Source organism: Labeo rohita, chromosome 15, assembly GCF_022985175.1.
Source record: "Labeo rohita strain BAU-BD-2019 chromosome 15, IGBB_LRoh.1.0, whole genome shotgun sequence".
Lineage (NCBI taxonomy): Eukaryota > Metazoa > Chordata > Actinopteri > Cypriniformes > Cyprinidae > Labeo > Labeo rohita.
In genome coordinates, this window is record NC_066883.1 from 2511697 (window position 1) to 2531046 (window position 19350).

Consider the following 19350-nt stretch of genomic DNA (forward strand, 5'->3'; position numbering starts at 1 on the left):
CTTTGTGTTCATTTTGTAATACCGATGAAGAATCTGTTTTACATCTGTTTTGTCACTGCCCATTCTCCAAGTCTTTTTGGTCAAGAGTTACCACATTAATATCTTTTTGTTGTAACAAAATGATAGAAATGACAGAACCTATAATGTTTTTGTCTGACTTTCATTCTAAAGACAGTAATCTTGTCCATACTGTATTATTGCTTTGTCTTCTGGGTAAATTTCACCTTCATAAAGCCAGAACTATTCATTGCAAACCTAACTTTAGATTGTTTTCATCTGATTTAAAGTCTTTTTTTTGCCTCTTTTAACAATGTCCAAACCATTGAACTCAAAGGCTTCTAAAACTTTTAAAATCCTTGAGTCAGTTGTACAACATCTTTGAGGTTTTTTTTTTTTTTTTTTGATGTCCGTATGTTACATCTTCATTATTGTAATATTTGAATTCGCAATAATAATAATAACAATAATAATAATAATAATAATAATAATAATAATAAAAAGTCACATAATACTCGAGAATGAGGCGAATCTGCCGCCTCATTTTATTTCTTAGCAGTGTCTCAAGATTCGCAGTTTTACCGAAGGTGAATTTGGCCTTTCGTTTAACCGCAGAGCGCCACCTGCCGGAGACATTAAACCCCCATAACCTCAGGAATAATAACAGTAATAATAATAATAAAATAAATAATAATAATAATGTCGTCAATTATATGAATTAGAAGTTGAACATTGTTAACGATATTCTATCTGTACACATTTCTTCCATCAAGTAATTCGCAGTTCCGTAAGAAATAAACAAAGTTTGTTATGTTTTGCGACCACTTCAACAGAATCTTCCACGGATAATTAATACGATAAAGGCTGAAATCACGATCTGTAATAAATCATACGTTTCCTTACAGCACAAACCACAACCGTCACACAGATCCAGTGTAAGGCTACAATGTGCGGTCCACTCCCCATCTCCCCCTACCGCGCGAGGCGGTGCCGCTCCACCGGCAATCCCAGCATACACCGCGCCTCATTAGCATAAAACATTCCGGTATCTACAAGAGCCGAGCGAACACATTCAGCTCCGGAGAACTACGAATACGATTAAATTAAATAAACTATAATACTAACACACCGCGGCAAACATGAGTGACAGCGAGAAACTGGACAAGCAGCGGCTGAAGAACTTCAAGAATAAAGGGCGCGATCTGGAGGTAAAGCCGCTTCACTCCCTCACGCGCTGTGACGTCGAGCAGATTTACAGCCACTTCTCAAATAATCGACAAATCATCCACTCTAGAGCGCTCATATCACAGTACCCACGAAATGTTTTCGGTTACGACCGTTTAAACGTGAATAGAGTGGATATTTCTGTCAAATGTGTGATAAGAAAGGCGTTAGCCGCGCGGCTAGCTGGCCGTGTGAGCCTTTAGCCTCGAGCTAACGCACGTCGCAGCTCTTCATTAAAGTGTGTATTTATTAACAATCATTCGAATGAGCGCCGGGAAACGCTCAGATCGGTCGTGATTTGTGATTCTGGGCTCAGTTTGTGTGGTTATGATGTCCGAGTGCTCGAAGTGGACATCATGTGAGTGTTAGCATGAGCTCAGTGCTGGCCTGCTATACAGTAACATCCTCTAAACGCCTTTCTACATCGTCTTTGCGTTATTATGGCTCATATAAGCGCTTTATAAGCAGTCCATATAATCTTTAAGGTCGGCATTATTGTCTCCTGTGCTGGTGTGAGTGTTAGCAGCGAGCTCACTTCAACTGCATCACATTTACACAAAACAGCGCCCTAGATACATCAGCATACTGCGACTGTCGTCTAAACGTGAATTGAAGTCAGTACTTAGTGTTGATTACTGTTCTGTAAGATACAGTTTATGCAGAATGACCCATATTGTGATTTTTAATGGTTTTGTGTTATCCAGGTGTTCACCAGAACGCCCTATTATCTCCATTTTAGTAATACAAAGTGTGTGTGTAGAAATTACTTTTACATATTTAATATTGAAAGCGATATTTGGTGTAATGATGATAAGTGAAATGAAGGCTGGAAACACTGGCTGACATTAACAAGTCTAATTATGTTTTATTCCTTAATGTTAATATTATGTAGGTTGTGTAGATTACCTATAGAGCTAATAATGTAATTACAAGATGTGTGTGTAATTCAGTAATTGGCAGTAATGATCATTCTGGTTTCTACTGTACAGACGATGAGAAGACAGCGGACAGAAGTGGTGGTTGAATTGCGAAAGGTAAGACCTTTTCACACTGTTTAGGAATGAGCTATGTGTATGTAAATGATTCAGATAGAGTTGATTGACCAAAACACTTGCTAATAACTGGTGTGTTTTATGTAGAATAAGAGAGACGAGCATCTGCTGAAGCGGAGGAATGTACCGCATGAGGATATCTGTGACGATTCTGACGCAGATGGTGACTTCAGAACTGTAAGAACTCTTTTTAATAGGTTATTTCATAATTTAATGTTTATGAAGTGCTGGACTGGGTGAGTTGAGTTTCCACTTATTCTATTTGTTTTTTTGCCATAGCAAAACACCTCTCTTGAAGCAATAGTGCAGGTAAGTTATGTTTAAATAAAAAAATACAAAATATGATCAATTATTTAAAAAAAAAAAATAAATCTTTAATGCGTGAACCTCATGAAAACATGTCCAGCTCTTATTTCACCTTTAAATCAAAAAAAAAAAAAAAAAAAAAAGATGAATAATGAAAATGATAAAGGTTTTAGAACCATTATTTAGACCCATTATTTATTTTTTTTAGTATTTTGAGTCCCAGTGTGACACCTGTGCATAGGTTGATTCCCTTTGAACAGTGTAACACTTCTACACACAAACTGGTGCTACAAAACATTTCTCTGCTTTTTTGAGCCTGACACAGCAGCATTGACCGAGCAATGTTTTGGAAGAGCAACAACTGTGCTGACATTTTTGTAGACCTGTTACTCAGACACAACAGTTCAATTGTTCGGAAATGTTTGGAAGACGTCTTTACTGCATACAGATATTGCATGTATTTAATCAAAAATATAGTAAAAGCAGTAATATTGTAAAATATTGCAACTTCAAATTTACTATGTGAATATGATTGATTGCTGTGATCAAAGCTGAATTTTCAGCATCATTACTCCAGTCTTCAGTATCACATGATCTTTCAGAAATCATTCTAATATGCTGATTTGCTGCTCAAACATGTATTGATGTTAAAAACATTTTTTGCGGTTTAATATTTTTGTGGAAACTTTGAAGTGTTACAGTTCAATTTAATAAAAATAAATAACATTTCACAGTTGCCTGATGATGCATTTTACATAGTGCAGACTCTTAAATATTTCTAATTCATTCTGTCAATGCTTTTCATCCATACAACATTCTGAAAGTTTATTTTGAATACCAGATTTATATTGTGATTCTTCAACCTCACTGTGTGTAAGTGGTCTTTTTTTTTTTTTTTCTTGCATCGTGTTTGTGATGTGAGTGTGATATGTAAAGGAATCTGTATATCCATCTGATACTCTCAAATATTAATAAAAGCAACAAATAAAGCAGAACAAACTGTGAGCTTTAATTTGCTCACTCGAGTAGCACAACTGAAGAGAAACAAACTGAATCTGTGACTCTTTGAAGTGCTGTTCAGAAGTCCTTGACTAGCTGGATAATTGATAGCTGGTAGTTGTTTAATTGGTTCTCCAGGAGCAGGATTGAATACTCCTGATCTAAAGACCTGTTTACACATGGCCACTGTGTTTTCTTTGCTTGGATGGCTATCTGATTGTAAAAAGACCCTATTGCAATCCAATCTCACCGACCACTTCAGGAGGTGGTTTAAGATGCATTTGAGACTCAACTGGACGAGTATAACTGCATCTGGTTGTTGTAGCCACATGTAAATTTTACTCTGCCCGAAACGGCAAAAATGGAGGCATGAGCGTGTTACAGCTACTGGCTCCTGGTACACGTATACCACAGTACTGCTGCAACACATCTTCACAGATATGGCCCACCGGAGATGTGCAAACAAATGCAAATGAAACCCACTGTTTGGCATCGCATGTTCAATTTGCGACATCTTCACATGTTTAGCAGAGAGTGATCGATCTCTCTCGCATGCAGCACATCTGTTGTTTTAAGTCTTGGGAATTTGCATTATAGCTTTGGAACTAAAGAGCTGATATTTATTTCATTTGCTCAGGCATGTTTATGTGAATGTGTAAATGGGCCAGTTTTAACAAATCTGATAGCTATCTGATCTAAGAAAATGAAGTGACAAGTGTAAATAGGCCACAAGTGAGATGCTCACATCTCTCTCAGTCCCGGTGCATTGCTCACATATCACTTTGCCATAGCTTGCTGCCCCTTTTTGTAGATGGTTACACTGTAAATCTTTCTGAATTTCCTCCATTGACTAAATGCTTAAGACTTATTGACCTGGATGTTTCATGAGGTTCACCCTAACAGTTGTTGCCTGTCTTGATGAAATGCTTGTACACAACATGCGTTTTTGTCTTAATATAATGAGGCGTTTGATTGTGAATGTTGCAGAATGCAACCAGTGATAACCAGGGCATTCAGCTCAGCGCCGTTCAGGCTGCCAGGTGAGTAACGGCTCATTCATAATTGTTTCATAATAGCAGGCTAGTGTTTTGTAAGAGTTTCCTAACTGCTCATGTGTTTGCTGTAGTATGTGACTTACTGCAGTGAGCACTGATAACTTGTGTGACGCATCCTGTTGAGTATTGTTGACCTCGTCTTGCAGGAAGCTGCTGTCAAGTGACCGCAACCCACCCATAGACGACCTGATTAAGTCTGGTATTCTGCCCATCCTGGTGCACTGTCTGGATAGAGATGACAAGTAAGACCTGTGCCATGTGACTGAGTCATTGTGTTAGGAGTCCATGCTTATCTTTTTTTTTTTTTTTTTTTTCTTTTTTTGTCTTCTTCTCCCCTGTTCCCCTCTCTATTCTGTAGCCCGTCTCTGCAGTTTGAGGCGGCCTGGGCTTTGACCAACATCGCATCGGGCACGTCTGAGCAGACTCAGGCTGTGGTGCAGTCAAGTACGTACACCTGATGCTCTTTCCACTCACATTTGTTCAGTACTTTTTCAAAATCCTAGTTTATGCATTGTATGACACAAGTGTTTTCAGTGCCACCTTCACTGATTAAAGTTCTGTGTGTCTAATAGTGAAAACTGACAGCAGATCATAAGAAATGGTTGACTAGCCATCTAAAAAATTTTTTTTTTTTTTTTTTTTTTTTAAATTTGAAGAAGCAGCTTCTGAGTCTTTTTTTTTTTTTTTTTTTTTTTTTTTTTTTTTTTTTTTTTAACCAAGTACTCAAGGTTTTAAAATGCAGTTTTTGAAACTAAATATTTGAATCATTTACAGCTCTTACTCTATAATGCTGTTATCAGTGTCTGTTTGCTGTAAATGCTGCTCCACACAAACCCCATCTCTGCATGTGCTGTGAGTTTAAGCCACTTACAATGTGCACTAGATTCACTTTCAAGTTCACATAATTTCCAGCACTTTTGTGGACAGAAATGTACTGCATTTCTCTGGATTAGTAATGAGAAGCATTTTTTAATTTTTTATTTTTTTATTTTATTTAAGGATTAGTTCACCTCCAGAATTAAAGTTTCCTGATAACTTACTCACCCCTATGTCATCTAAGATGTTCATGTCTTTCTTCAGTCGAAAAGAAATTAAGGTTTTTGAGGAAAACATTCCAGGATTTTTCTCTATATTGGGCTTCAGTGGGAGCCAACAGGTCGAAGGTCCAAAATGCAGTTTCACTGCAGCTTCAATGGGCTCTACATGATCCCAGCCAAGGAATAAGGGTCTTATCTAGCAAAACAATTGGTTATTTCAAAAAACAAAAAACAAAAAAAAGTAAATTGATATACTTTAATCACAAATGCTCATTTTGCACTAGCTTGACCTCATTCATTACGCAATCACGCACGCACAACGTAGGCAAAACTTATCTAGGGGTGCCTCTCAAATGGAAGGCTGCATGTTTGAGCTGATCTACGTCAGAAATCTTCAGCCCTGTTCCTGGGAACCTGCTATCCTGAAGAGTTTAGATACAACCCTAATCAAGTACACCTGAAGCGGCCAATCAAGCTTCTCAAGACTGCTTAATAATTGCAGGCAGATGTGCTAAAGCAGGTTGGAAATAAACTTTCCAGGAGAGTGGGTCCCCAGGCAAAAGCTTCAAACTGTTCTGCATGACAGCATAGATCAGGGGTAGTGAACTCCGGTCCGGGAGAGCCACAGCCCTGCAGAGTTTAGCTCCAACCCTAATTAAAACTCACCTGCCTGTAACTTTCTAGTAACCCTTCAGATCTTGATTAGCTGGTTCAGGTGCATTTGATTAGGGTTGAAGCAAAACTCTGCAGGGCTGTGGCTCTCCCGGACCGATTTTTGCCACCCCTGACGTAGATCATGATGTGATTGAGGGTCTTGATCTTATTTCTAGCATAAATGAAATGATTTAAAAAAAAAAAAAAAAAAAATGTAAACACCTTTCTATCAGCCAATGATAATTCTGAAAAAAACAAAAAAGAAAAAACGAGAGAGCACAGTGGCCGAGAGTGCATATGATTGACAGATAAACCCCGAGCTCTTGTTTTGTTGTTAATGTTCTGGTTATATTGTTTCAGTGTACAGTTTAATTTTGTGCAAAGCATGCGGTTAAAGTACACTTCATTCAGCTGAAATGTGTACATATATTTTAGACACTTAAATGTCTTGTTCCATGCATGCAATAACGCATGTCCACCGCTGAACTGTGGGCTGACTAATTTCATAGTCAATGCTGACAAAATTACAATTTAAAATCAATCAGAGCTTCAGTGTATTGTAATTTTAACAAATAAAGCTTCATATTATGAAGGCTACTTTCTATGATCTTTATATCCTGCAGGCATGGCAAAATTAGGTCTCTCCAATCTAAAAAACAAAAAACGAAAAATAATCGAAAATAACAGTGAGGAATCTGTTCTTGGTATCAGATCCCTTTGATTCCAAAACCAGGAATCGGAATCTGACTCCATTCCAAAGAAATGTTGGAATTGAGCAGCACTAGTAAGCAGAAGTACCAACCCAGTGTTTACAAAGTGAAAATGCAAAAAAAGTCAAACACCCTTTACAAGAAAATGTAAAACAATGATCTTGGACAATTGTGAAGTTGGAGGAGAAAATGAGATGGTGTTTTTCACCCTACCCTACATTTTTGAAAAGACGAAGAACTAACAGTGTGTGACCAATGTGAATGTGTGAAGATGCACATGCGTGTTGCAGAGCTAGTACAAAATGAGAATTTTTTTTTTTTTTTTTTTTTTAAACTTATACCAGAGGTTGCGCTAGACGTTAACATTATCCGTCATTTTGAAGGGCAGAGTTGTAAAAATTCCGTCATAATCTATTATTACCCGTTCTTTTTTCATATTTTAATTATAATAACTTTTGGTCTGTGCTTTCAGTTGATGAATGAACAGTACATAGTGCGTCTTCCTTTCAATAAATAGCAATAGGCTAGGCTTTGTGTTACTTTTGATATAGAAGTCGTCTCAGCATATCATTTCATTAGTAAATTCAAGCAATAAATACAGTTTTGGTGCTCTTTAATGTGGCATGATAGGTCGTTGTTGCTTCTGTGTACTCGCCTGTGCTTAATCAAGCGCATAGCAAAACATTCTTGACTGTTTCATTTTTGTTCTGGATCACATACTCTGCTGCCAGACTAGAGCGCACTCACCACCAACTGGACAGGAATGGGAATTACAGCTACAATTTTACAATAGATCACCCTCAGTGTTGTCTGTCAAAATGATGGATGGCCTTCAGATTTTTCTGTCACTGATTTTTTTTATATACATACTGATACACTATATATACTGACATATACATGCTTACATGCATGCACAGAAAAAAAGTTTTTATTTTTTTGGAAAATGAAAATGACCGATGAGACCCTTATTCCTCTGCTGGGGACATGTAGAACCCTTTAAAGCTGCATTGAAACTGCAATTTGGGCCTTTTAACCCGTTGACCACCATTGAAGTCCACCATATGAAAGTTTTCCACAAAAAACATTGTTTCTTTTTTACCTTTTGTACATAAATACATGTACTATGCTATTTATTTAATTTATTTATTTATTGACTATAATATAAATATAAATATAAATGCTAAGTTTAATTATGAAATATAAATATAAATGCTAAGTTTAATTACTAAAAGTAGCTATGAGTTAATGGTTTTAATGAGATTTAATGTTTTTGACAATGTTTTTGGCCGAGTTATTTATTTTTTATTATTATTATTATTATTATTATTATTATTATTTATTATTATTTGCTGTTCCAGTTAACAGTCTGAAAATGGTAACTAAGGTTGACCAGAGATTAAAATATTTAAAATATTAATCACATTAAACAGTTGTATGTGTGACGGTTATCAGCCACAGTGTAACTATGTGAAGTATGTTCACCTGTGTTTTATTCTTTATCTGCGTGTTTGTGTAGATGCAGTTCCTCTGTTCCTGCGGCTGCTGCATTCTCCGCATCAGAACGTGTGCGAGCAGGCGGTTTGGGCTTTAGGAAACATCATCGGTAAGTGATTACTTTTACCTAATAGAACGTTATCATGAGCTGATGGGATTTGTCAACTGGTCATTATCAAAGATCCAGTGTGTAGCATTTTGAGTTTTAATGGTAGGTCATTGCCACGCCTTTCATCTCAGTAACTGTGTTTCTCATCCTGGTTGTCATGTGGTTTGACATGTTCACACTCACATGATGTGGAGTGAATATGAAGCGGTTTGTCTGTTAAACACTGTGCGGGTGCTGAAGTGGTTGATGGGTGCTCGTGTTCTGCTGGTTGTGTTCGGTGTCATGATCACAGGCTGATGGGATAGGAGTGCTGTGTCAGATGAATGATCGCTGTGCTGTTACAGGTGATGGCCCTCAGTGCAGAGATTACGTCATCAGTCTGGGTGTGGTTAAGCCGCTCCTGTCCTTCATCAGCCCCTCCATACCCATCACCTTCCTCCGCAACGTCACTTGGGTCATGGTCAACCTGTGCCGCCACAAGGACCCACCCCCGCCCATGGAGACCATCCAGGAGGTATGAATGTGACGCAGCTGTGATCATAGAGTAAGCCTGTACCTGAGTGTTAGACAAGTGTCACTGGGCCACGTGTCATTTCACGGCTCTGATAGTCTCTGTCGCTGTTGCAGCAGCTACTAACAGCTGTGTAACCTCCATTCAAACACAGCGCTGTTTCCTTTGTGAATGAATGTGTGTTTTTAAATTAATCTAGTGAGTCAATGATTCAGTTTCCCATTCATAAAGACAGTCACTCTTTATTCCTGAATGAATCAGCCGCTTGAATTAATCAAATGAATGAATGATTCAGTAATTAAATCAGTGATTTGCTGCCACCTACTGGCATGTTTTGTTTTATTTTCAAAGTATCTTTCAAAGTATCTTTTCTGTTATTTAAATCGTTTAATATTTCTATATTCAAAATGTTAGATTTAAAACCTTAATCTCAACATGAATCTATGAATTTAATTGCACTCATGCCACCTCTGAACCTTGTTAAACTTGAAAATACATACATGCCACTTGTGTTTTCTGTGCCATCTCTGTAGTACAAATTAATTAATACTGATTTCGTTTTATTGGTAATTTATTCTTATTCTGTTTTAATTAGAAGTTTTGAAAAGCTTATAAAATATAATAAAAAATTTTGACTTAAAAGATGACGTACTTTTAATAAATTTAGAAAAGGTAAAAAAAGGTTTTTTTGATTATTGATTAGAAGGTGCTCCTAAAATTTTCACTGTGCTCCGAAAAAGAAAAGTAAGCGTAGAGCCCTGATCTGGTCGCTCAAATATGTTTGTAGTGTAAATGCTAGTGCGGCTTGGCCAACTGCACAATAAACCATTGCAGTAAAACATGTTTTAAACTTGCTAATTAGGTTCTGCTGTTCTACTAGCTGGTTTTTAGGTCTCTCTCCATCTGTGCTCTCCTAATTAGGGCTGCACAATTATAACAACTCAGTCCGTTTGCCTTTTATTGCACTTGTTTCTAACTTTGATTGTAGACATTGATACAGTTAAAGTTAGAAACAATCTTTGTCAGTTTGAAACTTCTACCTTTATGATGAGCACATTGCTGTAATACAAGAGTATTTATTTATTTATTTTTTTGTTTTTTTTTGTAATTGTGCCGCACTACTCACAGTATTGCAGACTACGTGCAGTACGCCTCATCCACATGCAGTGATTTGGTGCTGACCCTCCATTCATCAGTCGCTAGAGACTCATTCTAATAGCAGGTGTAAATGGGCCATGTGGCTCTGTTTGTTTACAGTGATTGATCTTGTGTCTGTCTTCATACAGATTCTTCCTGCGCTGTGCGTGCTCATTCACCACACTGATGTCAACGTGAGTGCTGCTCTTGGTTTCTGTCTGTAAATGCACCGCTTGGAGGCAGATGGGCGGACGGGTTTAACTCTGTGTTCTGTGCAGATCCTGGTCGACACGGTTTGGGCGTTGTCCTATCTCACTGACGCTGGCAATGAGCAGATCCAGATGGTCATTGATTCTGGAATTGTACCATACCTCGTCCCCTTACTGAGCCACCAGGAGGTCAAAGTTCAGGTACAGAATAACATGTATTGATGGCGCTACAGAGACAAGCTCAATTTTTTTTTCTGCACTCATTTAAATGTTGAGCTTGAGTAATCTCTGTAATGTTCTGCTTTTGTTATGACTCTAGACGGCAGCTCTGCGAGCAGTGGGGAATATTGTGACGGGAACTGATGAACAGACTCAGGTGGTGCTCAACTGTGACGCTCTGGGTCACTTCCCAGCCCTCCTCACGCACCCAAAAGAGAAGATCAACAAGGTAACAATTGCCCGTGTGAACGTCCCCCAGTCACATTTCACCCCCAAATCTCTAACAAATTTTCACCTCAAGTAAATGTGTATATTTTAAGTCTTATTAAGAGTTTTTAATGATTTCCGGTCACAGTAAGAGTTTTGAGGGTTTATTTTTAATGTGTTAAAGCTGGTTCTTAACGCCAGTACCATTTTCTTTGTGAGATGTTTCCTGTGTTTATTTTGGGGTGAAATCTCAGATATTTGGATGCTTCCAAAAGTGACATCAAGGCATAAGTGATGTGCTTTTGTGTTGGACATGATGACAGCTGAGGTGTGGCGCTGGAGTGAGTGACAGTTGAATAGAAGTAGTGTTTAGATTAACTTGTTTAATGTTTAAAATGTAGTTAAACTCAGTAAAGTGTGTGTGTGTGTGTGTGTGTGTGTGTGGGGGGCTGATGAGTGGGGGTGTCAGAGATCAGTGCTGATACAGGAGTGCATCTGAGGCGGGCCGCTCACACTGAGGCTTCTCTGCGGTCTTGCTGATGATTAGAGCCTCAGTATCATTCTCACCCTCAGCCGCCAGCGCCACAATCTCAGCAGGGTCTGTGACCTGTCTCACTCACCCTGCGTTCTGATCCGACTGGGTGTCTCTCACACAGTGTCATCAGTTTTGATGCTGATTTAATGAGTCTAATGTTTTGCTCTTGCAGGAGGCCGTGTGGTTCCTATCCAACATCACCGCAGGAAACCAGCAGCAGGTTCAGGCCGTCATTGATGCCAATCTAGTGCCCATGATTATTCTGCTGCTGGATAAGGTGAGTACTTGAAAAGAGTGGCATGTTTTTGCTGTGCTGTTAACGTGGGTAGAGAATGGTGAATGTTTACTGATATTAATGATTCAAATGGTGGTACTGTGACACTAGTGCTCAATATAACGCAATGCTGTGTCTCACAGGGAGATTTTGGCACTCAGAAGGAGGCGGCGTGGGCCATCAGCAACCTGACCATCAGTGGCAGAAAGGATCAGGTGTGTTATTTATTCATGTGCGTGTGATTGTGCTTGTAAACGAGGGGCAGTATTCAGACGTTGTGGTTTGTCCTGTAGGTGGCGTACCTGATCCAGCAGCAGGTGATTCCTCCCTTCTGTAACCTGCTGACTGTGAAGGACGCTCAGGTGGTGCAGGTGGTTCTGGACGGGCTCAGTAATATTCTCAAGATGGCTGATGATGAAGCCGAGACTATTGCCAACCTCATCGAGGAGTGTGGAGGTGAGCAGAGAATGTGATGGGAGTAGCTGTTGGTATTGGAGGACACCAGCCAAGTAAAATCAAATGTTGTTTGATGGGGAGACATACAAGATGTTGAGAGCTGGAGTTGCTGCAGGACCAGGGAAGAAACACTGCTTTAGTAATGATTAGCTGTAATCTAACTTATCTTGAGGTCTACATACCACACTTAAAACTCATAAATTTATAATCATAAACTGATAATTTAAGGTCATAAAAAGTCTTAAATTTTACAAGAAAGTCTTAATTGTACAAGAAATAAACATGAGCACAGCATGTTCAAAGTGCTGCTGTCCGTTTACTGCCCTTACTGGGAAACGGTTATGTGTGCTGTATGCTGGCAGAGAATGAATGTGCATTTTCAATAAGTCTGTTGTTTTGAGTAGGGTACTTCGGAGGCAGTAGTTTCTGGGCCGCATTTCTAGAACACTTTTTTTTTTTTTTTTTTTTTTTTTTTTAATTAATGTTTTTTTTTGTACATTTATTTATTTGTTGAGTGTATGTATTAGTGGCTCATATGTGTGCATTAGTACTTTAATAAACGTAGAATAATTTGAATACCAACATGCACAATGAACTGTTTTGCACAGCTAAATGAAGATTGCTGACACCCCATCAAACACTGAAGTTCAAGCCAGCTCTAAAAATAAGATGGAAAGATAAAAAATTAATAGTTTCCATGAATCTAGTCTTTGGATCTGTTGAATCAGGTCTGCTTTGTTGGAATAGAATTGGCAAGATGGCACTGTCCCAAAAAATAGGGTCCTAGATACTAGATAGAACTGCAGCTGTTGTTGTGCTGGGTTGTGTTTGTTCAGACCAGTGTGAAAATCAATCCATGTTTATACCCTGCGAACACACAGAGCTATAAATGGTGGATCGATAAGAAGAAAATGTATTATTAAAATCTAATCAGTAAAATGTGTTGGAATCCTATTTAATTGATATTTATTGATGATAATTTTTTTTTAAATTAAAATAGTAGATACTTTTGACTCATCCATTTTATTAAAAATGGTTTAAATGAAGAAATGTGAAGTGTATCATTTTATAAAACTTTTGTTTTTGTAAAAACTTGTATCTAAAGTGTAAATCATGGTAATATGCTTGTATGGTAATAATTTTATTTGTGCAGGTCTTAACCACCTTTCACTGACTATTCATTTTGAAAGTATTAAGCATTGTTTTTATCTGTTATTGTGACAAGTGTTTTTGAGGATGAATTTTGATCATTTTGTTTCCTCAGGACTGGAGAAAATTGAGCAACTTCAGAACCACGAGAATGAGGATATCTACAAACTGGCTTATGAAATAATTGATCAGTTCTTCTCATCTGATGATGTAAGTTTCTGCTGCTTTTTTTTTTTTTTTTTTTTTTTTTTTTTTTTGGTGATCAGCACGTGAGTAGTTAGATAAGTAGTTGAAGTCAAATGCAGCTCTTGATTCTCATTCTCATCCGTTGTCACTTTGCTTATTCAGATTGACGAGGACTCCAACCTGGTCCCAGAAGCGATCCAAGGAGGAACGTACAGCTTCAATTCTTCTACCAACGTGCCAGCAGAAGGGTTCCAGTTCTAGACGTGATGGGGAAATCTGGAGTTTTGTTTGTGATGCAGCACTCTGTTCAACATTAAAAATAATTAGAGAGAAAGCGAGCGAGAGAGAGCGCGAGAGAGTGTGAGAAATATTAGATCTGTTGTGCTTGGCTGATGGGATCCAGCTGCATCTAATTCAAGAGAAATTGAGTGGAGTTCCTTTGGCCTTCTGAAGGAAGCGTCCGGACGGCGTTTGAGATGGCTTTGAGTGGATGCGAGTGCGAGTGAGTGGCTGACTACTACGTTTCAAAACACGACCATCTAAACCGAACGCGTGTCTTTTCAACAAAACCAAACCGAACCAATGGGAATAACGAAGACGTCTCACGTGAATTATCTGAGGTAAGGACGCTAAAGGAAAACCTCACTACCAACGCCAACAACAAAGAGACACAAACACACTTCTGAGGTGGCCTGAGGCGCGTGCGTATGTGTGAGAGCGAGCGTGTGTGTGTGCGAGTGGCCCCTGAGCTGAGGGGCCGCGTTCATCTGATGTGCTGGAGAACGGACCCAGCAGACCAGAGCCCTCTCCTTGCACGCTAGCGGCGTCCCGCAGTCCAACGGCACGTCATTGTGTTGCTGCGTGTGCGCAAGTGAATGGACGTGACGGTGTGTGTGCTTGACTGACTGACTGACTGGCTGGCTGGTGAAACGCAGGACTGAATGTAACGAACGCGGAGAGTCGACATCGGAAAAAAAAAAAATAAAAAAATCAACCGGCGTGTGGAAGGTGACCAATCTGGGAATTCAACGGGAAATTGTGGAATAGCCTGGAAAAGAAGGCTAAATGAGTAATTATTTACAAAAAAAAAAATCACCTTCAATGGAATGACTGAACATCAGTGATCTAAAGAAGACAATGTCATGACTTTAATTTTCCCTTTTCTTTTAAATATTATTTAGTGTTGATGACACTGGACTGAGCTTTGGGCGTTGGAGCAGAGTTGCTTCGAGGAGATCGTTGGGGACGTGCGTTTTTGTCCCGGTGTGTTGCGTTTTCCCCCTCCCTTTTTCGTTTCCGCTTTTATTTTTCAGTGCTGGTGTAAATACATGTAATACACATTGTGCACTGTTGTACCTTTGCACAAACCCGGGCTATTGTACATTGATTAACTGCTCTGCTTTCATGATGAGTTTCCCCCTTTTCTGTTCTTGGGAATAAATCCAGCTCCATCTGCGGCCCGCCCGCTTTGAGCCGTACGTGATCATGTGGGGAGGTGTTTTATGTGTGAGAGGTTTCAGACATATCCTTTGCATGTGCTAAACTGCAGCATAGTTCATTTTAGTGGGTTTTAGTTTTGTAAGTGTAAGCTGTTTTTTTTTTTCTTTTTTTTTTTCATTTATTTTTAAAAGTACCTACTGTAATGTTTGTGATTTCTTCTTTTTTTTTTTTTTTTTTTTTTTTTTTTTTTTTTCCTGCCCATTTACGCCCCTCACCGTTCTTGAACGACAAGCAATTTTACACCGTTTTGCACATTGCAGCATTGGAGGTGTGTGAACATTAGCGAGATGGACAAAACTTAAACTCCTATTTGTAGTGCAAATACAGAGTCCATCTTTATTTGTAGATATATTCATGTTCAATGTCTCTGGCAGACTGTGCTGTGCCTTCATTCTAAAGCACGTACAGATTACGGTATGAAAGCGCTGTTTTCCCACTTATAGGTTTACCATCCTTTTGTTTCTTAATTTTAGTTGACTGTAGAGCTGTCTCTGTTTTGCATAACCTTTTGATGGCTATATTATGTTTTATTTACAGCCCACCCTCCCCAACAGCATTCCTTGTTTGCAAATATGTAGTTTCAAAAGAAGAAAAAATAGATGGTATACCTATCCTGTTGGACATAGACTACAGGCTCTGTACCTATTCAAATAAATATTCAAATGTGTCACAATGGTGCCTCTCTTCCACTGTCTGTAAGTCCGTCCTCTTCCTTTTAACCATGTTTTGTTTTCTAGTCATGAAATCATTCATAATGACAGTTGCAAGTGGAAGAAATTGGTGGTGTTGTATAGACATCAAATCGTAAAAAGCAGCAGATCTTATACACACTTAAAAATGAGGTGTTTTTTGCAGTGACTACCATAGAAGGCCATTTTTGGTTCCCCAAAGAACCTTTCAGTGGCCAGTTCTTAAAAGAACCATTTTGAAGAACATTTTAATCTAATTTTTTTATTTTTTTTTTTTCCTAAATTTTTTTTTTTTTTTTTTTTTTTTGCATTTAAAAGGTTCCATGGATGTTCAAGGTTCTTCATTGAGCCATCAATGCCAATAAAGAACCTTAATTTTTAAGAATGTAGACTGAACTTGAAAAAACTAAGCAGAAAAAGCTGCATTTACTAGGTTGGATTTCATGTTTAAGTCCACACCTAAATCTTTTCTATTAATGATATTTTAAACTGAATTACTCACAGATGTGTTTTGATGCAAGGGAGGGAGAAAAAGTAATAGGATGCTACAAATATAGGTGTATTTTATGTAGTATTATGAGAATGTAAAAAATCTTTAGACCAGCAGTGTTTAGTGTTATAGGAGTATATCTGGGCAGCATTATGGTCTCCATATGCATGCTGCCAGTGTGGTGGTGTTTTTTTTTTCCTCCTTGGTCTGATCATTTTGTGAGCCTAACTTAATTGAACTATTATCCAACTATACAAGTTTAGATTGCTGTTCTAAAAGTCTAAACTTTTGATCAGGAAGTTTCTTTCATCTAATCAGTTCTTCTGTTTTATCTTGTATAGAAAAAAAGTGCAATTTCTGACTTCATCTCTGGCTGAGCATCTATCAGGACTCCCTCTTTTACTCTCGGCTTATTCTTATCAGCTCCACATTTCTTCAAAATGAATGATGAAATTAAGAATGAGCTTGCATTTGGTTTATTTTCTTTATTTTAAAATTATCATCAATATTTAGTTTCATCACTGGATGTCTAGCAACAAAGTCATCTTTTGAAGGGATTGTCAAAAGTTTTGATGCAAATTCTGCAGCCATATTGAACTGGTGAATTTGAAACCACATACTAACTTTACTATTTCTGCCATATAAAGATTAAAGATTAAGTTAAAAATAAGAGCCATATTCAGCCATAGTATTTGGAAAACATTTGCCAGGAAGTAGCTGGATGAGCCATTACTTTCACTGTTATTCTGGAGTGTGTGTCTGGTGGACACTTTACTATCCCATCAGCCCTTTGGAGAGACGTTCTTATATTATACGTGGCAGAGATTCTTTAAGCGCAAGTACTTTAAGAAAAAAGTGCTCCTTTGTTGTTAAACTTTTTTTTTTTTTTCTTTTTTTTTTTAATATTCTCTAGAGTAATGACTCAGTTGTTGATGGTGCAAACAGTGATGATTGATGAGAATAATTTGTGTGCTGGATGCAAATAATATATTTTTAGCAAGCAGGCTGAATTACCGTCAGTGCATGCCAGCTTGTCTACACTGTAGGCTCTTGTTAACCAAATTAATGAGCTAAGTTTACAAAATTAAAGACTGAAATACAAGTTTTATTTGTCTTTATCAGTGTTTGACAATTTTGTAAAAATGTATGTAGGAGAGTTTTTTTTTTTTGTCAGTATTAAATATAATTACATCTAATGTTAAAGGGGTCATCAGATGCCCATTTTCCACAAGTTGATATGATTCTTTAGGGTCCTAATGAAAAGTCTATAACAGGAGTGCTCAACCCTGCTCCTGGAGATCTGCCTTCCTGCAGAGTTCAGTTCCAACCCTGATCGCCTGAACCAACTAATTAGGATCTGAAGGTGCACTTAATAATTACAGACAGGTGTGTTTGATCAGGGTTGGAGCTGAACTCCGCAGGAAGATAAATCTCCAGGAACAGAGTTGGGCACCCCTGGTCTATAGAATTATTTGTCAAAAACAGCTGTTTTCACAGCAACCTGTTTCTATGCATGTCTTTTTAAATGCTTATGAGCTCTGCTCACCCCACCCCCCTCTGCTCGGTGGGGTGACAAGCCGTTCTCTGAGAGACTGTAAACATGCAATGAAATTTATCTTGCAATGAAATTTATCAGTAATTCATAATGCCATTTTAACATAAACTTTTGAATTCATGAAAATGTTCGTATTTCGTGCGCCTGCTCCCTACCACATGAAAATGGTGCGTAAAACATTGTGTTCTTTTTGGCAAACTGATGACACTGAATTTCAGTGCACTGCCACAATAATTACAAGTTCATTTGCCCTTACCCTGTTTTTTGAATATTTTATTTATTTATTTTTTTGCAGTTGAGTTGATAACTGTAAAACGCAGAGCTTGTCATTGTTACTATTTACCCAGTTGTAAATAGAGGAGGGGTGGGACAAATATAGACTAACCATCCTACTTGTACAACGACTGCCTACAGCAATGGAGAAGTCAATATTACTGGTTACTGCTTTTTCTGTATTTAGGAAAATTCTTAAAAATGAGATACTAGTAATACGTTACCGTGGTGGATATTCCAAATCATAGCAACTAAAGCGTCTCAGCTGGAAAAACGCTGTCACCAAAGCATTTTCAAGCGCCACCAACTGGTCATTTTAAAAAGAGCGACTGACATTTTTTGCAGCTGGCTAAAAACTCTGGTGGACATACGTTATTGAATATTTGTTGCAATATACTGGAGCCGAACCTGAGAAAGTAGACCAGAATATTCCACTGCATTTCTGGACATGCAACTTGCGTAGCTGTAATTCATAGGTGGTTATCAGCTCAACTGCATAATAGCAACAGTTTTTTTTTGCTGTCCCAGTTGGCATTGGAGTTGTAGACCCCAAATAACCAAGTTGAAATGATTGTATCATCTGCATAGTGATGGTAGAAGCCATGTGTGTTTATGACTGTACCTAGTGAGACTGTAAAAATGCAGAAAAGCTGATATGACTCAGACACCTCTTTTCTCCATAAAACCTAAAAGATCTGCCTGTGAGGTAGGACACCAGGGATGTCTCTGTGGAGTGTCAGATTTTGATGCCATTCTGGTGGCCATTGAGTACATTGTTCTGTGAGAGAGGGAGAAAGCCGTTTGAAGTTTCTGATAGAAACGAAAGAGACAGGTCTGTAGTTTTCATCTGTCATGGGACTGAGTGTTGGCTCTTTGAGCAGTCGGGTCACCCAAGCCTGCTTAAAAGCAGTGGGAAAACTGCCAGTAATGTGGATGTGCTGTTGAGTCAGAGCGGGTGTAAGGAATGGGTTGCAGAATGACTGGTACAGAGAACTTCGGAGACCTTGTTCTCCGTGAGGGGAGAGAAAAGTGTGCTGTGTGTGGGTGGAGGCTGATTTTGAATTAGTGCTGTAGAGAACTGATTGCTGATGTTTCCTAGCGTATCAGTGAAATAGAAGGCAGAGTCATCAGCAGTCAGAAACAAAATGGGAGTAAGTGAAAGGGGACAGAGTAGAGAGGAGCATGAACTGAATGGTTTTTGGGCTCTATGCGCATGAACAGCATGCTTTATCAGAACATGTATAATAGCGCCTCCTGTTGTGCACCAGTGAGAAATTCCATCAATGGCAGGGAAAGAGTTAAAAGGAAGGACAGATGCTGTTA

At 38.4% G+C, this 19350-nt stretch overlaps 1 protein-coding gene and 1 non-coding gene across 2 annotated transcripts; both read left to right on the top strand.

Moving 5' to 3' along the window:
• The first annotated feature begins 997 nt into the window (after positions 1–997).
• On the top strand, positions 998–15201 carry kpna4 (karyopherin alpha 4 (importin alpha 3)). Its single transcript, XM_051129491.1, has 17 exons — positions 998–1205; positions 2211–2255; positions 2361–2450; positions 2553–2582; positions 4566–4618; positions 4780–4875; positions 4992–5077; positions 8551–8637; positions 8982–9151; positions 10435–10479; positions 10564–10695; positions 10814–10942; positions 11628–11732; positions 11873–11944; positions 12023–12185; positions 13450–13544; positions 13683–15201. The coding sequence occupies exons 1-17, from the start codon at positions 1137–1139 to the stop codon at positions 13779–13781; spliced, it is 1566 nt and encodes a 521-aa protein (XP_050985448.1). The 5' UTR covers positions 998–1136; the 3' UTR covers positions 13782–15201.
• On the top strand, positions 11229–11557 carry LOC127177795 (small Cajal body-specific RNA 7). Its single transcript, XR_007829264.1, has one exon. It is a non-coding gene; the product is annotated as a small Cajal body-specific RNA 7 (non-coding RNA).
• Positions 15202–19350: the final 4149 nt, after the last annotated feature.

What these genes read in the sequence shown, in the direction of transcription:
- kpna4 (XM_051129491.1), top strand. Translation starts at nt 1,137, where the DNA reads ATGAGTGACAGCGAGAAACTGGACAAGCAGCGGCTGAAGAACTTCAAG. An exon ending in CCATGGAGACCATCCAGGAG is followed by an intron (nt 9,152 to 10,434) that starts GTATGAATGTGA and finishes GTCTTCATACAG; the next exon opens with ATTCTTCCTGCGCTGTGCGT. An exon ending in TTATTCTGCTGCTGGATAAG is followed by an intron (nt 11,733 to 11,872) that starts GTGAGTACTTGA and finishes TGTGTCTCACAG; the next exon opens with GGAGATTTTGGCACTCAGAA.